At 37.6% G+C, this 24,191-nt stretch overlaps 1 protein-coding gene across 1 annotated transcript; it reads left to right on the top strand.

The window, feature by feature from the left end:
• Positions 1 to 52: 52 nt before the first annotated feature.
• On the top strand, positions 53 to 24,191 carry DCLRE1A (DNA cross-link repair 1A). Its single transcript, XM_004020206.5, has 10 exons — positions 53 to 103; positions 610 to 1,708; positions 4,484 to 6,175; positions 7,775 to 7,908; positions 8,974 to 9,092; positions 12,300 to 12,440; positions 15,880 to 16,025; positions 16,795 to 16,949; positions 21,789 to 21,930; positions 23,589 to 24,191. The coding sequence occupies exons 2-10, from the start codon at positions 1,243 to 1,245 to the stop codon at positions 23,747 to 23,749; spliced, it is 3,156 nt and encodes a 1,051-aa protein (XP_004020255.2). The 5' UTR covers positions 53 to 103; positions 610 to 1,242; the 3' UTR covers positions 23,750 to 24,191.

Here is a 24,191-nt window from a genome sequence, read left to right as displayed (position 1 = left end):
CAAACTTTTTTTTTTTTCTTTTCAAAGCTCCCGTTTTAGACCGGGAACAGCCGATTCGACACAGCGTTGGTCACGGGAAGCTGTTCCCGCCACGACATGAAAGGTAAAGGAGCAGGCTTTTTTAAGTTGGGAGGGACTAGCCAATGGCTTGGCTTATACACCAACGCCGCGTTTTATTACCAGGCGGTGCAGTGAAAGTGCAGGAGCGAACACGGGGACCAGGCGGACGAGGGGTGTCGGGGGGGAGCGGACGCAGCTGGAGCTCCTCGCAGCGGGGTGGGGGTGGTGAGGGTGCCAGGTGGGCGTCTGCCCTCAGAAGAGGGGTGGGGGCACCGGTGGCTTTTGCGGAGCGGGCTGTGTTGGCTCCCAGCCCTGGGAGTGGGGAGGGGAATGAGGGCCCCCTCCACTGGCCTTGCCGCCTCTAATGCCCAAACAGGAGATCGAGCCGGTGGGTGTCATCAGGCAGGTGAACCTTGGTTTTTGAGGCTGGTGGGAAAGAAAGCTGATCACTCGCAGGCAGATCACCTCTGCGATCTGAAGTTAGGCGTGGGGGTGTCCTCGGTGCAGGTCCAACTTCACATACTTGAATTTTGTTTGTTCATTGTGCAGCCCTTGTTCACTGCCGCTGGAGGAAGATACTGGACTGACCCAGGAAACCGAAGTTGTTGAATGTCCTGGAGTCACGGATAAGGGCTATTACTTTTCTTTTGCCAATCACACACATTTGATTATGGTATGACTAGAGTTGCTAGCAAGCTGAAGTAGCCTTTTAAGTGTTTGGAGCATCTGCTGAGTCAGTTGCCTAGGGACTGTGGTTGGATTTGTGATTTGGACACTTGTCCAGCTGAAAAAGAATTGACAGGAGCTTTATAAGGATTTTACAAAGCTCCTTCTAAAATTAGTCTGTTAAACCTATGATTTCCATTAGGACTTGGTATTCAAAGTATTACTGATTCTTATTTTTATGAATCAAGTCCTGGAAAAAGCCAAGAGACCTGAATGAAGTATACACAATGGAAAACTCAGATGCCATAAATGAAACAGCAAGTGTTCTTAGGTAAAAGGTTTGTGGTTTCCCAATATATTCAATACCAGAGCTTTAGAGTCCCATCAAGTTAGTAAGTTTTTTGTCACTTTTTTTTTCCCTCAGCAAAATAATTCCCTTTAATAATTTTGTAACAAGAAACAGACTGTCAACTTACTTAAGATTAGTGCTTTTTTAATGATCAGAATCATTTTGCCATGTTAGAAGATGCTTTTTTGGAAGAAGACATCTGGGAATACAAATCCAAAAGAAAACCAAAACGAGTACATCCAAATAATTGCTCTGAGAATATTCCAGATTTTGTTGAAAAAGCAACAGATGGACAACACCAGTCAAAACGAAACAGAAATAAAAAAAGGACTGTAGAAACTAAAAAGAAGGTCAAGACCCCAGAAACGTGCCTTAGAGAAACAGACAGTCAGACTTCTGTCGCTTCCAGTCAGAACTCCATTTGTGGAGATGGTATTCAACAGTGCCAAGACACAGAGGTCACTCCAGAAAAGCGCTGTAGGACTCACAAAAACAAACACGTGTCTCCAAAGACACGACCGGTTTATGATGGGTACTGTCCCAACTGCCAGATGCCTTTTTCCTGCTTGCTAGGTCAAACACCTCGATGGCATGTTTTTGAGTGTTTGGATTCCACACCAGTCTCCGGAACAGGTAAGATTCCAAAAAAGACAGTGGGCTTGAAATAGTCAACAAGACCTGAATGAGGCCAGACTTACCAATCTGGAAGGAAGGAAGGAAACCAGATAAGTAGTAAACCGGAAGTGAGATGAGATACTCTTAAGTAAGAATGACTCATCTTTGAAGGAAACAAGATAATGCATTGTGACCCTTCTTGTGAGGCTAAAAAGATACTAGTCATTGGTATAGCTGTAGAGAGTGTTGCAAACCTGAAAACACTTTGAATGGGGAATTCCCTGGTGGTAAGTGGTTTGGGCTCCTTTCCTCCACTGCAGGTGGAATGGGTTCAATCCCTGGTTCAAGAACTAAGATCCTAGAAGCTGCATGGCCAAAAAAGAAAGTTTCGATGCATTTTATTATTTCATAAGAGTTCCAAAACATCTGTGGTTTTTCATAAATGTTAATTGGGCACATATTAGGCTACTTTTACCTGCATAAGGTAGGTGGTGTTGACATCTAATGGGCTTCCCAGGTGGCACAGAGGTAAAGAATCCACCTGCTGGTGCAGAAGCCATGGCTTCAGTCCCTGGGTTGGAAAGGTCTCCTGGAGAAGGAAATGGCAATCCACTCTGGTATTCTTGCCTGGGAAATCCTATGGACAGAGGAGCCTGGGGGGGCTACAGTCCCTAGGGTCGAAAAGAGTCAGATATGACTTAGCAACTGTGCTGTGCTTAGTCGCTCAGTCATGTCCAAACCTTTGCAACCCCAGACACTGCAGCCCTCCAGGCTCCTCTGCCCATAGGGATTCTTCGGGCAAGAATACTGGAGTGGGTTGCCATGCCCTTCTCGACTTAGTGACTAAATAACAGCAATTGATATCCAATAGGGGTGAAGTGAAGTCGCTCAGTCATGTCCAACTCTGCGGCCCCATGGATGTAGCCTGCCAGGCTCCTCTGTCCATGGCATTTCCCAGGCAAGAATACTGGAGTGGGTTGCCATTTCCTTGGCCAGAAGATCTTCCTGACCCAGGGATAGAACCCAGGTCTTCCTCATTGCAGGCAGACTCTGAGCACTTAGTGTTCTTAAAAGTTGAACGATTTGCCCATTTTATCTTTTATGAAACAGCCTTTTAGAGAAGCATGAATGTAGTCCACAGGAGTCTTGAAGTCAAGAATGCCGTACATTCTTCTTAAGGTACAGAGAGAAGAACTAGGAAGGAGTGTTAGTTTATTAAGATTCTAGTAAATAATTGTGCCAAATGAGAACTGAAGTAATATTACATTTTTGTTATCTTTTAAACTATATAGTAAATGTCATGTTTAATGTGTAGAAAATCCTACCTATAGTATATGGAGAATAAGTTGTTATTGATGATTTGTTTTGTATATTTTAAACTTATATACCATATATAAAATTTTAAATCTCAAAGAATTGAAATTCAATAACATAAAAGTAATATTCAGTATGGCTTTCATGTTAACTATGATTCAAAAGACATTATTAACCTCTAGCTCTCATTTTAAAGTACTGCAAAGATGCAAAATAACAACAACAACAAACAAAAAAAAAACTGGCACTAGCCTTTCCTGTAAAAGTGGAAGCCTCAACAAATGCTAGTAATTTGGTTTTCAGTGGCTTGAAAATCAGAAATCGAAGTCCCATAATGATCCCCTCGGTGAAATGTCTTACAGATGAAGCCACCTCAAAGAGATTTTTCTCTTTGCTTTTCACTGATAAACTCTTTTGAACAGAATCTCAGATGGATTGTTCTTGAGTTTTTAACATATACTTTTATGAGGTAGTTTTAAGCAATGAAGTCTTCCAATTTAATGTAATATCTTTTTTGGAGGTGAAAGTGAAAGTCGCTAAGTCATGTCTGACTCTTTGCGGCCCCATGGACTATACAGTCCATGGAATTCTCCAGGCCAGAATACTGGAGTGGGTAGCCTTTCCTAACCCAGGGATGGAAACCCAGGTCTCCCACATTGCAGGTGGATTCTTTACCAGCTGAGCCACAAGGCTGGCCCTTTGGAGGTGGAGGGAGTCATTTTTTGATAGGCCGGGAAAGTGACATACAAGGGGGAGGTTATGCCAAGACGGTTTCCATGTTTCTCAATCATAATAGTATGCCAGGGAAGTTTCCAGATTACTTAAGCCTTATTAACCAATTTATCGAATTAAATTGCAATCTAAAATGTTTAGTATATGGACAGCTCTGATTAAGATTGCTATTATTGTTTTTGTATACATTGTGAATATTAAATAATGGAACCTAATTTGGCACTGCAATTGTCATACATCTGTGTTGCCTGATAAGACAAAAATTGGAGTAGAATTTTAGTCTGTGGAATTTTAAACTTATGATACAGACATACCAGCTTTCTCTATTCTTTTTTTTTTTTTTTTTTTTTTTGCCTGAGCAATAGAGATGTAGTGAAACTGATGGGATCGATTTCTCGTGCAAACATGACATGCATTTTGGAGGAGCTCATCCTTCTGAAAGTTTTTAGTGGGAAGAAAAAGGTGTTAGTCTTAACTTTTTTTCCAAGAAAAGAGTATTTGAAAGGAAACTTAAAAGAATATTTGACTTAGAAATAATAACTAGCACCTTGTAAAACCATACTTGATTACTGATAATTGTGTGTTGATTTTTTGTTGGTATAAAGATAGCTATTGTCCTAAGACTGCGAAGTAGGGCTGATTATTTACCTGTTAAACCACTTACCTGTTAATTTATAGTGCTAATACTGTCAGAGCTTAGTCTGTGCTTTGATCCAGTAATACTTTTTTCTTTATTAAAATTTTCAGAGTGTCCTGATGGCCTTCAGTGTTCCTCAACAATTCCTTCTCATTACCAGAGATACACTCATCTTCTGCTAGCTCAAAGCAGGGCTGGTAATAGTCCTCTCAGGGATCCTTCCCATGGGTCAGGGCAGAGTTTCAGTGAGACTAATTCAGACTTTCTTTGTAGCCTTAAGGAAAGATGGTCTCCACATCAGAAACAAACAGAAAACTTAAAAAATGTTTCAACTGATCCCTTGTTAGTGACCCAGTATCTAAAAAGCTCTCAGTCTCCAACTGAAACCGATAAAAAGATTTCCTCTTCGACAAATAGCCAAACTTCCCAACAAGTCCCACAATTTACAGGACATGTTAACAGTGACAAACTGGTAGGAGTTGGTTTGCCTCTTGCTGAAGAATTAGACAGCCAAAACAACCCAGAACACAGAAATTTGCCATTGCCAGAAAATGACTTTAGCAACTGTGAAATCTCCTATTCTCCACTTCAAAGTGATGAAGAAACTTACGATACAAATGATAAACTGGATGACTCACAACAGGAACGATTTTTCATGGAAAGTTCTAAAGATGGCAGTCTGGAAGAAGATGGCAGCAACTCCACTTTGTTTAAAAAACTATATGACCCCTTACTGGAGAACCAGGAGGCCTGCCCCAAAGTGGATAGCTTCTTAACGCAGGATAAATACAATGAAGAATTGTATGAATGCAACTCTCTTAATGATTCGTCTCAACTTACCTTCCAAAATAAGAGAATTGGTTCACATGGTCATCCAGCATATACTGATGATGATTTTATGTTGCTTCCACCTGCATTAGCAGAGAGGTTTACGTCTCCTAGTTACCAAGGCTCTAAAGCAAAACCTGATGAACCAGAATTTCGCTCATCTCAATCAAATAAAGAGAAACAGGTGATTGAAGAATCAGCTGTTTACAATCAAAATTCCCTTCCATTACTTAAGAGTAAAATGTCAAAACATTTTGAAAACCAGGGAGGAGGATGTCATTCTTTCCACCCAACCCAAAGTAAAACTAGAGAATTATCAAATAAGAATTCCAAAGCTAAGAACAACGCAAACTCAACATGTTTCTGCAGAAAGGCATTAGATGGTATGCTGGACAATAAAGTTCCAGTTTTAAATTCAGAAACATTTTCTAGTACACCTACTGTTGCTAAGCCTTCGAAAATATTGCCCTCTGGCCCTAAGTGTCATGCAACACAGCCTTCTACTAAGGTAATGAAGCAGATGGATATAGGTGTGTATTTTGGACTGCCACCCAAAAGAAAAGAGAAATTGCTGGAGGAAAGTTCATTAGAAGGGATGAACTTCAATACAGCTGTAAGTCCTAATGAAAAGAGGTCCCAGCAGCGCAAGAGGAAAGCAGAAAAATCTTTAAGTGATTTAGAATTAGAGATAAAGAATTTAAGTGAAAGTCAGCCCTCTGTGGAGCTTTCTGATAGGGGGTCACAGCGTCAAAGAAAGAGACTTAAAAAGTCAGATTCATTGCAGGAAGGAGGACATCAGAAGAATCCAGGTCACCTTAAGAAGACAGTACCTGGAACAGTCAATTTAAGTAAAGACAAAGCCTTTGTAAAATCAGCTCACGGCAGAGTGCAGAGAGAGAACACGAAAATCTCAGAGTCATCTAATGCAGGAGAATTAAGGAAAAGGACATGTCCATTCTATAAGAAAATACCTGGTAAGTCAAAGTATCAATGCTTAATATATCTACAAAGATGCAATTCTTTAAACTTCATTGCTCATGTTGTGTGCATGTGAAACAATTTTTTGTGTTTCCCTTATTTTTTATGTAACAGATTTTTTTTTTTTTTTTGCCTATTTACTCTTTTTTTGCTCCATTTAGTTCAGCAAACTTCTACTAAACATATTCTATATACAAAATGGGGCTTCCCTGGTGGCTCAGACAGTAAAGAATCTGCCTTCAATGCGGGAGACCCAGGTTCCATCCCTGGATGGGGAAGATCCCCTGGAGAAGGGAATGGGAACCCACTCCAGTATTCTTGCCTGGAGAATGCCATGGACAGAGGAGCCTGGCAGGCTACAGTCCATGGAGTCGCAAAGAGTTGGACACAACTGAGTGACTAACACCACCACTATATACAAGATACTGTACTAGTTATATAGATATTACAGATTTGACAAAAATTAGTATAGATCAGCTTAATACGGAGGAAGGAAAGGATTTCTGTAAGTAACCATAGTAACAGACAGCCTCTAAGAACTTAAGAAAAATGCAAAGTACTAAAAAGCTTCAAAGAAGGAAAATGTCATGGGTTACCCAGGTCATAATAAATGCTAAACATTTTTAAACCATATCATAACTTAGTTTTGTAATCTTTTCATATTTTTGTAATTTTTTGTGCCTTCATAGAAGAGCTAATAGAAAAATGTGTAGTAAAATGAAGTTTATTATTGAAGAAACCAGGCATCCTTCTGAAAAGAATATAAAACTGCCAAAATGCACTTGGTTTCAGGAAGATTATTTAATGTGCTTTTTTGATACTATAAATGTATAATTTGCTCAAAATATTTATGTAAAGAAAAGTATGCACATTTTGATTAAATTTCTATATTTAAAGTGAGCCCAGAACTAGTGGGCCATGTGTGGATAGGCCTCTGTAGAATTGTGGAGGTATGCTTATTTACCTGCATGTTTTAGAACAGCTCAATCTTTTTTTTTTTTTTTTTCCATAATTGCTGCTCTCTGGAACCTTTTTAGGCTTTTTTTTTTTTTTTTCTCGTTTTCCTTTCTCCTCCCCACCTCCCACAATGAAATTCAAATACTATGGATATATATTTACCTGTTACTGTTCTGTGACTCTTTGGAGGGCCAGTGAGATCATTTGGGTCATCAACCATCTTTCTCCTGCCAGAAGCAGGTCAATGTCACCCCTATTGAGATTTCATGTTTTAGAAGAAAGATAGCATTCTCCTTTTGCTGTTTCACAGAAGTAAAGGATTTTTAGGTGCCTAGTAAGTATCATGAAAATATTCAGCTAGCCAAATAACTGGTTTGTAGATTAGTACTTTTTTTTTTTTTTTTTGGCAAAGTTATTCTTTAAAAAGACTATACTGGGTATATTTAGTGTAAACTTACAAGACGCATTTTCATCTCTAGGATCATCCTTTGATGAATTTATGCGGTGTAGATTTTTAAATTAAATTGTAAAGTTAAGTTGGACATGAGATGTAAAGGTGTAAGAGTTTGCTATATAAGCAAATGGGTAACTTTTACTTCACTCTTGCTAAAGCAGCTGCTTTGGTGTTTTCGTTGTAGGAACTGGCTTTACGGTTGATGCCTTTCAGTATGGATGGGTTGAAGGTTGCACTGCCTATTTTCTCACTCATTTCCATTCTGATCATTATGCTGGATTGTCTAAAAACTGCATGTTTCCCATTTATTGTAGTGAGGTAAGTTCTAGTATTCTAAATTCTGAATTTGTGGAATGCAGTGAATTTCTAAGCAGTCTGGTTAAAAAATAATTAAAATTGTAAGATCATATTTCTGGAAAATATATGAAAAAGCAGATTCCACATTTTGGACTCTAAAATCAAATGAGTTATTATTGATAGTTACAATAGATTTTTAAAAATATGCTTTATTTTATGGAGACAACAGATAAGCTAGTTCATGATGTACTGAAACATGTTTCATTCAGTAAATATTTACTGAATGCCTAAAAAGATACTCATGGCAAAATACCTAACTTCAGGGAGTTTACAGCCTACACATTCACCAGTACTCCAGTGGGTGCTCTATTTGTAGTAGAAAAGTAAACGGAATGCCTAGAAGTAGGAAGTCGGGGGCTTTACTGTGTCCTAGGCTAAGGTTAGAAAAAGTTTCATGGTGAAGGAGACACCTCGAACTAATTATTAAAAGGTGAGCATTTTAATGTGTACTGCTAAGGACTTTGGCTAGAATTTGATTTAATCCTCAAGTATTCTTGAATTATCCTCTTTTTATTAGTGAAGCAGCTGAGGCTTGGAGGCTTAAGTAGCATGCCCCAAGTCACAGAGCTAGTAATGACAGACACAAAATTTGAATACAAGTCTGTCTGATTCCAGATCCAGGCAAAAGAAAGAGTAGAGAGCTTTCCGGGTAGAGAAGAGTTTGTGTAAAGGAACAGACACCTGAGAAGTATAGCCATTCCAAGAACTTCAGCTGCTAAAAACAAACTAAGGAATGACAGTAGATAAACCCGCAGAAATGGGTAGGGACCAAATCATGAAGGATTCTGTGTGTCATGCTGAGGTGATAGACTTTTTACAGGTGAGGGAGAAGTCAGAGATAGTGTTTAAGCAAAGCTGTGATGCAGTCGTTTGAGAAAGTTCTTCCTGGCATTCTGGTAGGTTTACATGAATATATAAGTGAAAGAACAAGGAAATTATTAAGATGCTTGAGTTCTTAAGTGATATGAAATAAAAGACTTATTTAGTGTTTTAATGTATCAGCAATAAGCACATCCTGTTTTGCAGATAACTGGCAATTTGTTGAAGAGCAAACTTCACGTACAAGAACAATATATCCATCCATTGCCAATAGACACTGAATGTATAGTGAATGGTATCAAGGTTATTTTGCTAGATGCCAATCAGTAAGTATTAAAGTTACTTTACTGACAACCTGTTTTTAAATATTCAAAAGGAAAACACATTGCATGGTTATTTAAGAACTTTTTATTGAAACCATTATGTTTGATATTTCTTAAAACAAGTAAAATGTGTTTCTTCTTTTGGAAAAACAAAATGTACCCGATACAGAAACAAAGATTAAATGTAGAGAGATTCTCTAAGTGTTCTCTAGCCCTTTTTTAATACAGTTTAATTACTGTGCTTTACATATGAGACTCTATCTTATTTTTTTTTAATCTTTTAACATATTGCTGCTGTTCTTTAAGAAATAACCTTTTGCCATTTTCTTTAATATCACTTATATAAATTAACAACTGGTACTCCATTCAGATTCTAGAGGATTTCTTTTTTTCCTTTAAGAAATCCTTTAGGCTTTTGATACTAAAGACTTGGAAGATTTTTTTCTTGAAAGAATTTTTTCTTTTTTGCCTCATTTTTTAAAACGTTAAGTACTGTCAGGATTCACAGTGCCAAAATACAACCATCAGTCAGCTGCGCATCTTTACACTTTCCGTGGAATGTTATCCTTATGTACCTTAGAGATCATAGATACCTAGAGAATTAAAATTAAGACTAAACCAAGGTCTCCTAAATTCCAGGTCAGAGCTGTTTTTTTCAGATTGCCTGTGAGATTTTATCTGCTAACTTTGCTGCTGTTTATTTTTTTAATCACCAATTATAACAACTCCAGTTCTGATTTTTTTTTTTTTTTTTTGGTGAACTTTATTGAGGTGTAATTTACATAAAGAAAATGGACCTATTTTAAGTCTTTGTTGAATTTTGACAAAACTACACACCCATGTAATTCCCACCACAATAAAAATATGGAAAATATTCCCCTACCACAGGAGTTTTCCTTGTGTTCCTTCCCAGTCAATCCCAAACCCCAACTTGGACTCAGAAAACCTTGTCTTCTGTGACTGTGGATTAGATCTGTCTTTGCTAGGGGTTCATCTGAATGGAATCATATGGTAGCCCCTGTTTTGTATCTGGCTTCTGTTCCGGGTTGTATCTTTGAGATTCATCCATGCTGTTATGTGTTCCTTTCTGTTACTACGTAGTGTCTACTGATGACATAGTACAGTTATTTTATCCATTCAGTTCTTGATGGACAACTGATTTTTGTTCTTTGACTTTGCATCCTGAGACTTTGCTAAACCTGATCATTAGTTGTTGTAGGTTTTTTTGTATTAATAGATTCTTGAAAATTTTCCACATACATCTAAAAATAAAGATGATTTCGTTTTACTTCTTTCCATTTAGAGTGGTATTTTTTTTCTCTTATTTGTTGTACTGGATTAGACCTTCAGATAATGTCAAATCTAAGTGGTGAGACCAGACATGTTCCCATGTTCTTAATCTTAAGAAGGATGTATTCAGTCTTTCTCCATTAAGTATGATGTTAGCAATAGGTATTTCATAGATGCCTTTTATCAGTTTTGAGGAAAATCCCCTCTGCTGGAAGTTTGTGATGATGAAAGGGTGTTGAATTTTATCAAATGTTTCTTTGGCATCTATTGAAATTATAACATAATTTTTCTCCTCTATAATGTTAATGTGGTAAATGACAAACATGGATTTAAACCAGGCTTATATTACTGAGATAAACGCCACTTAGTCTTCATGTATTACCCTTTTTGAAAATTTATAGGTGGGTTTAATATGCTAATATTTTGTTAAAGAATTTTGTCTTTTATACAATGTCTATTGGTCTACAGGTTTTTTAAAATAACTTTTGTCTTACTTTGATATCAGAGTAATACTGACCTCATGAAGTATTCCCTTCTCTATTTTCTGAAATATGTCATATAGTAATTGCTATTATTTCTTCCCTAAATCTTTCATATAATTCCCCAGTGAAGTCACTGAGGTGTGGATTTTGGGTTCAGGGAAAGGGAAGTTTGTAATTATTTCCTGCTCCTGCTGCTAAGGCGCTTCAGTTGTGTCCGACTCTGTGCAACCCCATAGACGGCAGCCCACCAGGCTCCACCATCTCTGGGATTCTCCAGGCAAGAACACTGGAGTGGGCTGCCATTTCTTTCTCCAATGCGTGAAAGTGAAAAGTGAAAGTGAAGTCGCTCAGTCATGTCTGTCTCTTTGTGACCCCTTGGATTGCCTTGCCATTGCCTTCTCCAGTTATTTCCTGTGTTTTCCTAGAATTTAAGAGTCTGACTCATAGCAACCCCATGGGCTGCAGCCCACCAGCCTCCTCCGTCCATGGGATTTTCCAGGCAAGAATACTGGAGTGGGTTGCCATTCCCTTGTCTAGGGGATCTTTCTGACTCAGGGATCGAACCAGGGTCTTCTGCATTGCAGGCAGATTTTTTACCATCTGAGCCACCAGGGAAGCCCTAACCACACATGGGACCTGTGACCAACCAGGGAAGCTCAGCTGAGCCTTAGTATCCAGGGATTTTATTGAAAGTCAGTAGTGTATAATTCTGGAGAAGGCGATGGCACCCCACTCGAGTACTCTTGCCTGGAAAATCCCATGGACAGAGGAGCCTGGTGGGCTGCAGCCCATGGGGTCCTACAAGTCAGACTCGACTGGGTGACTTCACTTTCCCTTTTCACTTTCATGCATTGGAGGAGGAAATGACAACCCACTCCAGTGTTCTTGCCTGGAGAATCCCAGAGATGGCAGAGCCTGGTGGGCTGCCATCAATGGGGTCTCACGGAGTCAGACACGACTGAAGCGATTTAGCAGCAGCAACAGCAATGTATAATTCTAGCACCCCTATGACTGACCTCAGTACTCAGACTCCAGTTCCACTAAAGCAAAAAACAAGTATTCACCGCTGTTAGTAACTATCTGATCAAACTGGTAACATGTGGCCAATTGGGTGCAGCATCCAAAACACTCATAGCAGGCAGAATGCTCCAAGGACTCAAAACTCATCTCCCAAGGACCAGTCCCAAAGACAGGCCTTTCTTGAGGATGTGTGGAATTTTACCAGTCTTGGCCTGCTGAATTAACCTTTTCCTGCACACCATTTTTTTTGTGTGTGTGACATAAATTCCCTTAAGTTAAAATGCTAGACTTCTCTGTAGTACAAAGCTGTATCATTGTGGTCAGTTAATAAAGTATGTTAACTTGTTGATATGGAAATGAATACTCTTTCTTTAGATGCTTTGTGTAAATAATATTCCTTTGAAATGTTTGTGTTCAGCTGTCCAGGTGCTGTCATGATCCTTTTTTATCTTCCTAACGGCCATGTCATACTACACACGGGAGACTTCAGAGCAGACCCCAGCATGGAACGTTCTCTACTTGCTTGCCAGAAAGTCCACACACTTTACTTAGATACAACGTAAGAGAAGCTTTGTTTCTGTGCTTCTTTTTTCCACTGACAGCATTTCGCTGTATATTATGAATAATTTGAGCTTGTGCTTAGGTAATCAAAGCGATGACTTATTGTCAATTATCATTTTAAGTATTTATCAGAAAGATGGTTGAAAAAACATATACTTACTTAGGACAGATCTGGGATTACATGTCTTAATTGACTCCAGCTCAATTTTTTTTTTTTTTTGTAATATCCCTTTGAAAATATGGTTTATATGAGAATCTTGTTGCTGAAAAAAGGAAGGAAAATTTGAAATTTGGGAGCAAACTTTAGGAAAACATCCTTTAAGTTTATCCTCTTAAAGTATCTGTGTAACAATTAAGTGTGATTATGAAGAAAAGGAAACAGAGAATGAGGTCTATGTCTGAATATTCAGAATTACGTTGTTCCTTTCTCCAAAAGGTAACCTATAAGCAACAGTCTTGAATTCCCAAGTGCTATCAACATAATAGTATAAGCCATTGTTTTTTTTGAGTGCATGCATGCTAAGTTGCTTCAGCTGTGTCTTTCTGTTTGCGACTCCACAGACAGTAGCCCACCAGGCTCCTCTGACTAATAGGATTCTCCAGGCAAGAATGCTGGAGTGGGTTGCCATTTCTTCCTCCAGGGAGATCTTCCCTACCCAGGATAGAACCCATGTCTCTTGTGTCTCCTGCCTTGGAGGGGGGTTATTGACTACTAGCGCCACCTGGGAAGCCCCATTGTCTTTTTCAGTTCAGTTCAGTCCCTCAGTCGTGTCTGACTCTTTGCGACCCCATTGACTGCAGCACACCAGGCCTCCTTGTCCATCACCAACTCCCGGAGTTTATTCAAACTCATGTCCATTGAGTCAGTGATGCCATCCAACCATCTCATCCTCTGTTGTCCCCTTCTCCTCCCACCTTCAATCTTTCCCAGCATCAGGGTCTTTTCAAATGAGTCAGTTCTTCCTATCAGGTGGCCAAAGTATTGGAGTTTCAGCTTCAGCATCAGTCCTTCCAGTGAATATTCAGGACTGATTTCCTTTAGGATGCACTGGTTGGATCTCCTTGCTGTCCAAGGGACTCTAAAGAGTCTTCTCTAACACCACAGTTCAAAAGCATCAATTCTTCTGTGCTCAGATTTCTTTATAGTCCAACTCTCATATCCATACATGACCACTGCAAAAACTATAGCTTTGACTAGATGGACCTTTGTTGGCAAAGTAATATCTCTGCTTTTTAATATGCTGTCTAGGTTGGTCATAACTTTTCTTCCAAGGAATAAGCATCTTTTAATTTCATGGCTGAAGTCACCATCTGCAGTGATTTTGGAGCCAGAAAAAATGAAGTCTCTCACTGTTTCCATCGTTTCCCCATCTATTGCCATGAAGTGATCGGACCAGGTGCCATGATCTTACTTTTCTGAATGTTGAGTTTTAAGCCAACTTTTTCACTCTCCTCTTTCACTTTCATCAAGAGGCTTTTAGTTCTTCTTCACTTTCTGCCATAAGGGTGGTGTCATCCGCATATCTGAGGTTATTGATATTTCTCTTGGCAATCTTGATTCCAGCTTGTGCTTCTTCCAGCCCAGCGTTTCTCATGATGTACTCTGCATATAAGTTAAATAAGCAGGATGACAATATACAGCCTGACGTACTCCTTTTCCTATTTGGAACCAGTCTGTTTTTGCTAGCATGTGAAATGAGTGCAGTTGTGTGGTAGTTTGAGCATTCTTTAGCATTGCCTTTCTTTGGGATTAGAATGAAAACTGACCTTTTCTAGTCCTGTGGCCACTGCTGAGTTTTCCAAATTTGCTGGCATATTGAGTGTAGCACTTTCACAGCATCATCTTTGGGGATTAAAATAGCTCAGCTGGAATTCCATCACCTCCACTAGCTTTGTTTGTAGTGATGGCCCACTTGACTTTGCATTCCAGGATGTCTGGCTCTAGGTGAGTGATCATACCATCGTGGTTATCTGGGTCATAAAGATCTTTTTTGTATAGTTCTTCTGTGTATTCTTGCCACCTCTTTTTACTATCTTCTGCTTCTGTTAGGTCCATACCATTTCTGTCCTTTATTGCACCCATCTTTGCATGAAATGTTCCCTTGGTATCTCTAATTTTCTTGAAGAGATCTCTAGTTTTCCCCCATTCTATTGTTTTTCTCTATTTCTTTGAATTAATTGCTGAGAAAGGCGTTCTTATCTCTCCTTGCTGTTCTTTGGAACTCTGCATTCAAATGGGTATACCTTTCCTTTTCTCCTTTGCTTTTCGCTTCTCTTCTTTTCACAGCTATTTGTAAGGCCTCCTCAGACAACCATTTTGCCTTTTTGCATTTCTTTTTCTTGGGAATGATCTTGATCCCTGTCTCCTGTACAGTGTCATGAACCTCCGTACATAGTTGTTCAGGCACTCGGTCAGATCTAATCCCTTGTCTTTTTATTATTACTGAAATGCCTCTCATCAGTTTTTCAGAAATGATGTTAACTATTTCAGTCTGTCTCAATAAGACCTGAGTTTGGATTGCATATTTAGTAAGAGATGATCTTCCATATCCAGTTTTCTAACACTATAGCTAACTTTTCCATTCTTCTATATGTACTTAAATACTAGGTGAATTAAGAAAATAATGTTTTAAAATAAACCTTTTTGTTGTTACTTTAGTCTACATACCATTCTGAATTTCTTTGTGGGTTTTTATAGGAGAGAGGACTGAGTTTTTTGTCTGCTCTTATAGCTGACCAGCAAAGAGTATATTTCTTTGATGTTTATACTTTATGAGTTTTTTAGTGAAAAAGTGCTGAACTTTCATGTCAAATATCTATAACTAGTAGTGTTAGGGTTAATACTAATAGTAGTATTTTTCATTGGCTGTTATTATATTGAGGTAGACACAACTAGATCTGCTATATTCTTATAATACTATATATATATTTCTGTATGAAGAGAGAATAACAACCATGTGAATATTAACTACTTGATTTAGTGATAATTCATCAAATTCATGTTCAGTTTCATTATTAAAAATATATGTTTTTGATAAAGCAGAATTCTTTAGTCCATAAAAATAATCCCTATCAATAGTATTTTCTTTGATAGGGGTTGGGGTTAAAAAAAGAAGATATTAAGGTTTACAATTCATAGCTAAAATAGCTAGCTAGAAATATTCTTAAAGGAAGAAAATGCAGTTTCTTTATTTGAGAGTGATAAAAAAAATATAATGAAAAAGGTATATTGAAAATGTGTAATTCCATCATAAATAATCAATAGCTGTTAACAAATATTTTAACCACAGGCACGGGTGAGGTAACTGCGGTGGTGTTAATACACTATACTGCTCTTGTATATAATTTTGATAAAGCTTCTTTTGTAAAATAACATCCGACTTAATGCTATGGCTTTCTTGTTGTTCTTTTAGTAAGACTGTATTTACATATTACAGATATTGCAGCCCAGAATACTCGTTTCCATCTCAGCAAGAGGTTATCCAGTTTGCCATCAACACTGCCTTTGAGACTGTAACTCTAAACCCACAGGCTCTTGTTGTCTGTGGCACTTACTCTATTGGAAAAGAGAAAATCTTCCTAGGTGGGTGATAGCTATAGCTAATTTACATTGCTGTATTACAAGGATCCGAAATTCTGTTTGCATAAAGCCCTTTCAGGCATCGTTCTTGTGCTTGATATTTATTTCCTGAAACAGTTCAGTATTACCTTTGAAGTTGAAGAAAAATTTGATAGCGTTTAATTCCTTTAAACTTTGAAAAACTTAATGGAAACATTTGATAAGTGTGTTAATGGTAGCCTTTATATCTACAAAGTGTTGCTAGAGCAAAAGTCCATGCTACATTAATATTTTAGCAGACTGAGAGATGACTAGAGCATAGTTTCACTGCATTTTTTGATGATAACTATCAATTAATTATTTTAGAGAACAGGTTTAGTGTTTGTTCCTAAATGATTTCTGGAAATGCAACTGTAATTTTTCTAGATAGTATGGTACTACTTTGCAAAGTATTTTCCATTTCTTAACTGTGGTCCCATAATGTCAAATACTAAGATGTAAAATGATAAAGTCAGGGTTTTAACGCCTGCAAACTTATTTTCCCCCCTCCCTCAACCCCTTTCCATCCATCTTTTGCAATTTTGAAAGACTAGTTCTTTAAAAATAAGTTATTGGATTTCTCACTATTTATTCCTTATGGTTAACCAAGAAAATTATTCAGCTTTTTTGAGACTATTGCAAAAGTGTGAAAGTTTTGAATTTCTATTTGGTAAATTCTTATTTTAAAGTTGATTAAGCTGTTGTTGAATCTTTTCATGAACTATAGCTTACTATTTTTGAACTTTTCCTGTAGCCATTGCCGATGTTCTGGGTTCAAAAGTAGGCATGTCCAAAGAAAAATATAACACATTACAGTGCTTCAATATACCAGAAGTCAGTTCCCTCATCACTACAGACATGTGCAAGTCACTGGTTCACCTTCTCCCAATGATGCAAATTAATTTTAAGGTAAGCATTCAAGAGATACGTCTTTAGGATGAGCTAGAAAAGGCAATCTGATGATTGTAAACTAGAATGCCGTTTTACTTGCATTTAAGGTAGAGGAATTCATTTACAATGGAGTCAAAGCAAAGTTTGCCCTAGAAAATCTTTTAAGTGGAATTTGAAATGTTTTTAAGTTTTTCTGATGCAGCTGTATAGAGTGATTCATATGCTCACCAGGAGTTTAGGAGCTAGGGAAGGAAGAAACAAAAATAGAAAAAAGTATGCATCTCTCTGGTCATTCAAACCTTCTGTTTGTAAGATTATTTTCCATTTCTTCCTGGATGAGTGGGGAAATGAATGAAGAATTCTAAGGCATTCTTACGTTTCTTCAGGTCTATTCTGTATAATATTAAGCCACTATACCATTGATATATGTTGAAAATATATATGTGAGGATTAAATGAAATAGAATAAGTATATTTTAAAAGAAAGTTCTAGTGTTAGTTCTGAGGTATAAATTAAGATACGTATGATGTGACCTCCCTGTAATTTATGGGGGTTTGTTTGTTAGATTTATTCAGATACTAAGATTCATTCCTTTTTCTAACATTTTGACACCTTGCAAAGGAATACATCAAACCTGTGTATTAAAAGCAATAAAGAACATGATGTACACCAAAAAATATATTTTTAATTTTGTTATAATATTTATGAAACAATATTATGGAGCCTTTTGAAATAGCTTAGTATGTATTGATTACTATATCTGTCATAAATAAGAACACTGATACAGTGTATTTTAGTATTAGTATTTTAGTTCTATCCCTTGAATAAGAAAATTTTCCTCTTTTCCTGAGATTATGATAAATCCTTTTGGCACCTATTTCCGTGAGTGTATAATTCATAAAAATATCAAGGATAATCAAGTCATAGTGTTGTCCATTAGTATTTAAGCCAGCTTTGCAAACATATGTTAAATTTGAGAGGCATCCAGTTTGCATGGAGGCTAATGAGAATGTTGCTTAATCAAAAAATGAACACTGATATCCTGAGGAGGGTATAACATATGTTTATGATTTTTATCTTACCGTCTTATTTCTTGCTTAGTTTGTTTCATTTGAACAAATGATCCATTTAAGGGGACAAAACGGGTAGGGGAGTCAGAATATTATGGAAGTGAAGGGGCTAGAGTTTTCAGGAAAGAATGTTTGTGAGTACCTTGTGCTGTGGAGAGGTCATATAAGGAAAGGATGACGTTCACAAGGACTATTTCAGTGAAGTAATGTTGGAGGAAGCCAGAGTCAGCAGAGGGCTAAGGAATGAATGAGAAGGTATACAGATAGCCAGTAAGCACATGAAAAAAAGAGGATCAGCACTGTTAGCCATCAGGGAGCTGTAAATCAAAACCACAGTGAGATACCACTTTACACTCACAGGGATAGCTGTAGTAAGAAAGATAGTGCCAATTGTTGATGAGGATATGGAGAAACTGGACCTTCGTGTATTGCTAATAAGACTGTTAAGTGGTGCAGCTGCTTTAGAAAACAATTTGTTAATGTCTTTAAAAGTTAAACATGGAGTGAGTATATGATCAGTAATTCCAGTCCTAGGTATATGCCTAGGAGAATTAAAACATAATGTCCACACAAAAACTTCTATACACGTGTTCATGGCAGCATAGTTCATAGTAGCCATAAAGCTGGAAACAGCTCCGGTGTCCATTAAATGATGAATGGATTAAAAAAAAGCTGTTATGTACATAAAACAGAAATATTCAGCTGTAAAAAGAAATAAATTACTGTTTCATTATTGTATGAATAAGCCTTGAGAACATGCCAAGTGAAAGAGACACAAAAGGCTACATATTTTGTGATTTCATTTATATGTAATGTCCAGAATAGGTAAATCTGGAGAGAGTAAGTAGGTTAGTGGTTTCCAGGGCTTGAGGGAGAGGAAATAGGGAGCAACTGCTAATGAGAACAGTGTTTTCTTTGTGGGGATGGGTGGAGGTATTGATGAAAATGTTCTAGAATTAGACAGCAGTGATAGTCACACAACTTTGTGACTATACCAACAACCACTGAACTATATGCTTAAAAAAAAACTGTCAGTTACCTGCTTTGAAGAAAAAAAAAAGAATATCTGAAATCTTTGTCTTATTTCCATTATTTGTTGTATGTTTTTGGTATTTTTCTGTAGCCTTTCCCCTTCTTCCATTAAAGTGACCAGATAATGATGACATTCTTTTTACAATTTCATATCTTCAAAATGCAGGTGGAGCAGAAGCAGATGGTTACCATAAGGCTATACTTTAGTTAGTATATAAAACCAATTTTTTAAACTAGGCAAAATAGTTTCATTGCATCAGAGATAATGACTTTTTTGTGAAAATGTTAACATGATACAATTGTCAGGGTTTCTGAGGCAGGCTTGAAAGGCTTAGAAAGAAGTCTTTACAGAAGACTGTAAATCAGAGATTCCCCCACCTTTTTGACACCAGAGACTGGTTTCATGGAAGACAGTTTTTCCACAGATTGGGAGGTGGGAGGGGAATGGTTCAGGGATGATTCAAGCACATTACATTTCTCGTGTGCTTTCTCTCTATTATTATTACATCAGCTCTACCTCAGATCATCAAACATTAGATCCCAGAGGTTGGAGACCTCTGCTATAAATAATAGCACTCATGCTACCTAGTTCAACATCCCAGGTTCATATATGTAAGAACTTAATTGACTACCACCCCGGATTTTAACCTGTTGATGGGATGTGGTAAACATTAGTTGTAGATAATTAATTTACATACCGAAAAATAACTTCAGTAGCATCTACTGAAGGCATTTTTATCACAAGCTAGTTACCAATAAACAGAGAAACGAGTCATAGATCAGGGACTTTCTGTTGACTAAATCATAATAAAATCCCTCATGATAGCAGTGCTCCAGTGGTGGTTAGTGAATGACTGGCGGTGGTTGCAGTCTTTCTTGTGTGCTTGGCTGAGACGATGATGTCCTGTGTTTTTGTTTCTGGCACAAGTTAATGATGTTTTTGTGGTAACTCTAATTTGTCTCATGAAAAGCCGAAATTACTTCCGATTCAATTCTCCCGAGTGTTTTTACAGAGACACATAAGAATGGATAAATTTGATGACCTATTTTTGAAAGTTGGGTTCTTAGTTTATGATATTACATGTATAATTGTTCTCAACCTGGCTCCTGTCATGTTCTTTTCTTTGTGAGAACAGGAAAAGAAGAGGATTCGTAATTAAGCAAACAGTATTATATTAGCTAGATCCTAGACTAAGCAAGACAAAAACCTGAAAATTTGCAGAGCCAGGGATATGATAATGAAAACTTATATATCTGTAACTGAAACTCTTTTTTTGGAGGAGGGATAGTAGTTGGTAAGATATATGACCGTTTAATAGTAGGTGTACAAATTAGCAAAAGATCATTATTTGATATAAAAGAGAAATCAAAGGATTATTATTAATTCACCAGTGAAATATTAATGTCTGATAAACACAATAAAATCATCAGCCTCTAGATAATAAGAAGAAAAAAAATTTTTAATGAAACACAGTGATGTGTTTGTCTTCTACCAAATAGGCATACTTTTTAAAAAGGTAGTATTCCTATGCTGAGATTCAGAGAAAGTGGCACTCTTCATCCACTTATAAAGGAAATTAGGGGCAAGTCCTTAGCTATTCCATTTCTAGGAGTTTATAAAAAAATAAGTCCTTTCTAAAGAGATCAATCTAAGATTCTGAGGTGCTGATGGTGTAATAGATGATGAGAGTTTTAAAAAGGAAGAACACATTGTTTCCATTAAAAAAAAGAAAAGGATTCAGAAAGTGGTGTTTATAGAAGTATGCTGTAGGCTTCCAGAAGGTGAAGGCTCTGTCTCATTGACCACTCGAACATCAGCCCCTGGAACAGATACTGAATGAATGAATGAATAGGTGGATGAGTGGATTTGTCTTTATGATTTCTTCAGAACTTCCTGCCAGCATCTTTTTAAAATTCAGTAATTTATATGTATGGTTAAAGAAGAAAAAGGAGATTTCTGGAAATCCAAGATGATACTATATACTATTTAGGTTTTTTATTGTTTTAAATAAAACTAGGATGTTATTATAAATTTACACTAAGCCTTATGACACTCTGGGTTTAGTCTTTAGCCAAAAAGTATTGTTTTTTTTTTTTTTTTCATATCCTTTATGCCATTTTGCCTTTATCTGGGTTTTTCTTATCTTTCGAAGGTTGAACCTTGGTCATTGATTTTCTAAGAATCTTACCCAATGTCCTCACTAGTGACAACCTTAGTTTGGAAAGTTCTATTCTACTCAAAATGTATTAGCGTTTTATTTCTAATGAAAGCAGCCGAGAAGTTTTGCAGTTATTCTGGTTCATGTATAAAGGGTGAAAAGGAGTGAACATTTGAAAAGAGCTACCGTGCATCTTAAAATGTATGTCTGTGCTGAGTGTGATGCTGTTATAAAGTTATTTCCATCTTTATATCCACCCGTCAGTCCTCTGTTGGTGTAAATGCATGGAGAGTATGGACTCACATTTATCAGTGTTAGTATCAGACCTCTAATAAGGGTTGCAAAAAGTCAGACACGACTGAGCTACTGACACACACACATACACACACAACTTCAGATAAGCAAAGGGGAAAATTTTTGTTTTTCAGTTATTTTGTTTTCTGGTGGGGAGCACAGCACTAGGTTTTCCAATGCTCACCAACTGAAAACTCCCCCAAACTGTGCCGATGCAACATTTTAATCATTCTATGTTATTCCACATTACCCGTCTTCACCAACCATTAAATAAATATCTTTTTTTTTTTTTTTTCAAACAGGGTTTACAGAATCACTTGAAGAAATGTGGTGGGAAATACAATCAGATTTTGGCTTTTCGACCTACAGGTTGGACGCATTCTAACAAGTTAACTAGTCTAGCAGATATTATTCCCCAGACCAAAGGAAACATTTCAATATATGGTATATTCATTTTGCTTTTACTCTTAATATTTGTAATTAGTTTACTTTTTTTTTAAAGCAGTAAAATTAAGATCCAACAAAAAAGAGGCACCAAAGTATCTTTAAGAATTTAACAGGTGAAAATTGCTCCTCACTTTCTAAACCTGGCTTCCCTGGTGGCTCAGAGGTTAAAGCGTCTGCCTGGAATGCGGGAGACCTGGGTTCGATCTCTGGGTCGGGAAGATCCCCTGGAGAAGGAAATGGCAACCCACTCCAGTACTCTTTGGGCTTCCCTGATGGTGCAGAGGTTAAAGTGTCTGCCTGCAATGTGGGAGACCTGGGTTCAATCCCTGGGTCGGGAAGATCCCCTGGAGAAGGAGATGGCAACCCACTCCAGTGTTCTTGCCTGGAGAATCCCATGGACGGAGGAGCCTGGTGGGCTACAGTCCACGGGTCGCAAAGAGTTGGATATGACTGAGCGACTTCACTTTCACTTTCAAACTCATAAAGCAGTACAGCTAGTAGACAATGACTAATACAGAGGAACGCATGTGTGTTATCAGTGACGTGTCGGGGAGATTGTAGAACTTCCTGGCCAACCCAATGTACTACTAGAAAGGAGAGACGGGTGGTACCACTGTGTTTTAAATGATGCTGTGGCACTGAGAATAGGAAGACAGTGCCAGATGTGGTGGCAGCAAGAGTTACAAACTTGACTTTAATTTTTTTCATCTTTGGAGTACGTTAACCATTTCTGTCCTTAGAAACTGGCTTATGAATAATGGCCAATGAATAACTGGCTTATGAATAACTGGCTTTTTGGACCCTAGTTTACTCTAAACAGGACCCTTTCTCTGTGGTATTTGATCTTCAGTAAAGAAGATAATAAGATTTTGAATACTTAATCTTCTTTTTTTCCCCTTTTTATGTGTACGAAGCTTGGGGATGGAATCTGCTTACTTGCTCTAGAAATCAAGAATCTTTTGCTTGTTACCCTTCAGGTTTTACTCATATTTCATCTAGAATTTTCGTGAAATCAGTAGCTGGGCAAAGTGCTTAAGGGAAGAATTGTTTAAAAAGAAAAAATCTGTTTACAAATAAGAATCTATAGAAATGCATATTATTAAGTATCTACATAGAAAAGTAGAAAAGACCCAGGGATTGAACCCAGGTCTCCTGCCTTGGCAGGCGGAATCTTTACTATCTGAGCCACCAGGGAAGCCCACGTAGAAAAGTAATAGCATTTTTTAATGTTCAAAAGTGTTTATATAATTTTAATCTTTATTATTTGTAAAAGACGGTTTCCCTGGTGGCTCAGTGGTAAAGAATCCGACTGCCAAGGCAGGAGACCTGGGTTCGATGCCTAACCTGGGAAGATACCCTGGAGCAGGGCATGGCAACCCACTGCAGTATTCTTGCCTGGAGAATCCCATGAATAGAGGATCCTGGCATGCTACAGTCCATGGGGTTGCACAGAGTCTAGCACGACTTAACGACTGAACAAAGGAAAAACAGTTTGTAAAAAATACTAGCAAATTTTGTTATCAGAAAAAAAAAAAGCACCGAGGAGTTTTTGGCAAAACTACTTGGATTGCTTTCTTTTTCTCTTTTATTTTATTTTGGGTGTGTGCAGTTTTCTTTAGTAGTTTGTTTAGTAAGCACTGTCTTTTGTGTTGCAGGGATTCCTTACAGTGAACACAGCAGCTACCTAGAGATGAAACGTTTTGTTCAGTGGCTGAAGCCGCAGAAAATCATACCCACCGTGAATGTGGGCACCTTGAGATCTAGACGCACAATGGAAAAATATTTTCAAGAGTGGAAACTGGAAGCTGGATATTGACATTACCCCAAAGGGCTCAGAAATAGTTACATAACTTAGACCTCGCTTGTTAGTAGTTAAATCTTCAGTGATAATGAGGTACACTTTGTGTGAAAAACCTCATGAAGCTCACTCATTCTGCTTAAGTTCTCATTTACATTTGAGTAGTATGTTCATAGTGCTGACTATGGAGAGCATCTTAGCATGTCCATGATAACTGAGACTGGTCAGCCTAGTACCTTTGTTTTTTGCCCCTTCTTTTGGGGGCTATTGTATTCTGCATCCAGCAGAAGGAGGGGAAACACAGGCAGATTCAGGAACCAAAGAATTCAAGATAATGAACTATATTGAAAGCATTATATATAAGTAATCATATATCTTTAAAATTATTTAATATGGGGCATATTTTTATGATAAAAAGTTTATATGATATGCATACTCAAATAAATTAATCTTAAATATC

Source organism: Ovis aries, chromosome 22, assembly GCF_016772045.2.
Source record: "Ovis aries strain OAR_USU_Benz2616 breed Rambouillet chromosome 22, ARS-UI_Ramb_v3.0, whole genome shotgun sequence".
Lineage (NCBI taxonomy): Eukaryota > Metazoa > Chordata > Mammalia > Artiodactyla > Bovidae > Ovis > Ovis aries.
This window is presented reverse-complemented; position numbering and strand designations above follow the sequence as displayed.

What these genes read in the sequence shown, in the direction of transcription:
- DCLRE1A (XM_004020206.5), top strand. Translation starts at nt 1,243, where the DNA reads ATGTTAGAAGATGCTTTTTTGGAAGAAGACATCTGGGAATACAAATCC. An exon ending in TTCCCATTTATTGTAGTGAG is followed by an intron (nt 7,909 to 8,973) that starts GTAAGTTCTAGT and finishes CCTGTTTTGCAG; the next exon opens with ATAACTGGCAATTTGTTGAA. An exon ending in AAAAGAGAAAATCTTCCTAG is followed by an intron (nt 16,026 to 16,794) that starts GTGGGTGATAGC and finishes CTTTTCCTGTAG; the next exon opens with CCATTGCCGATGTTCTGGGT.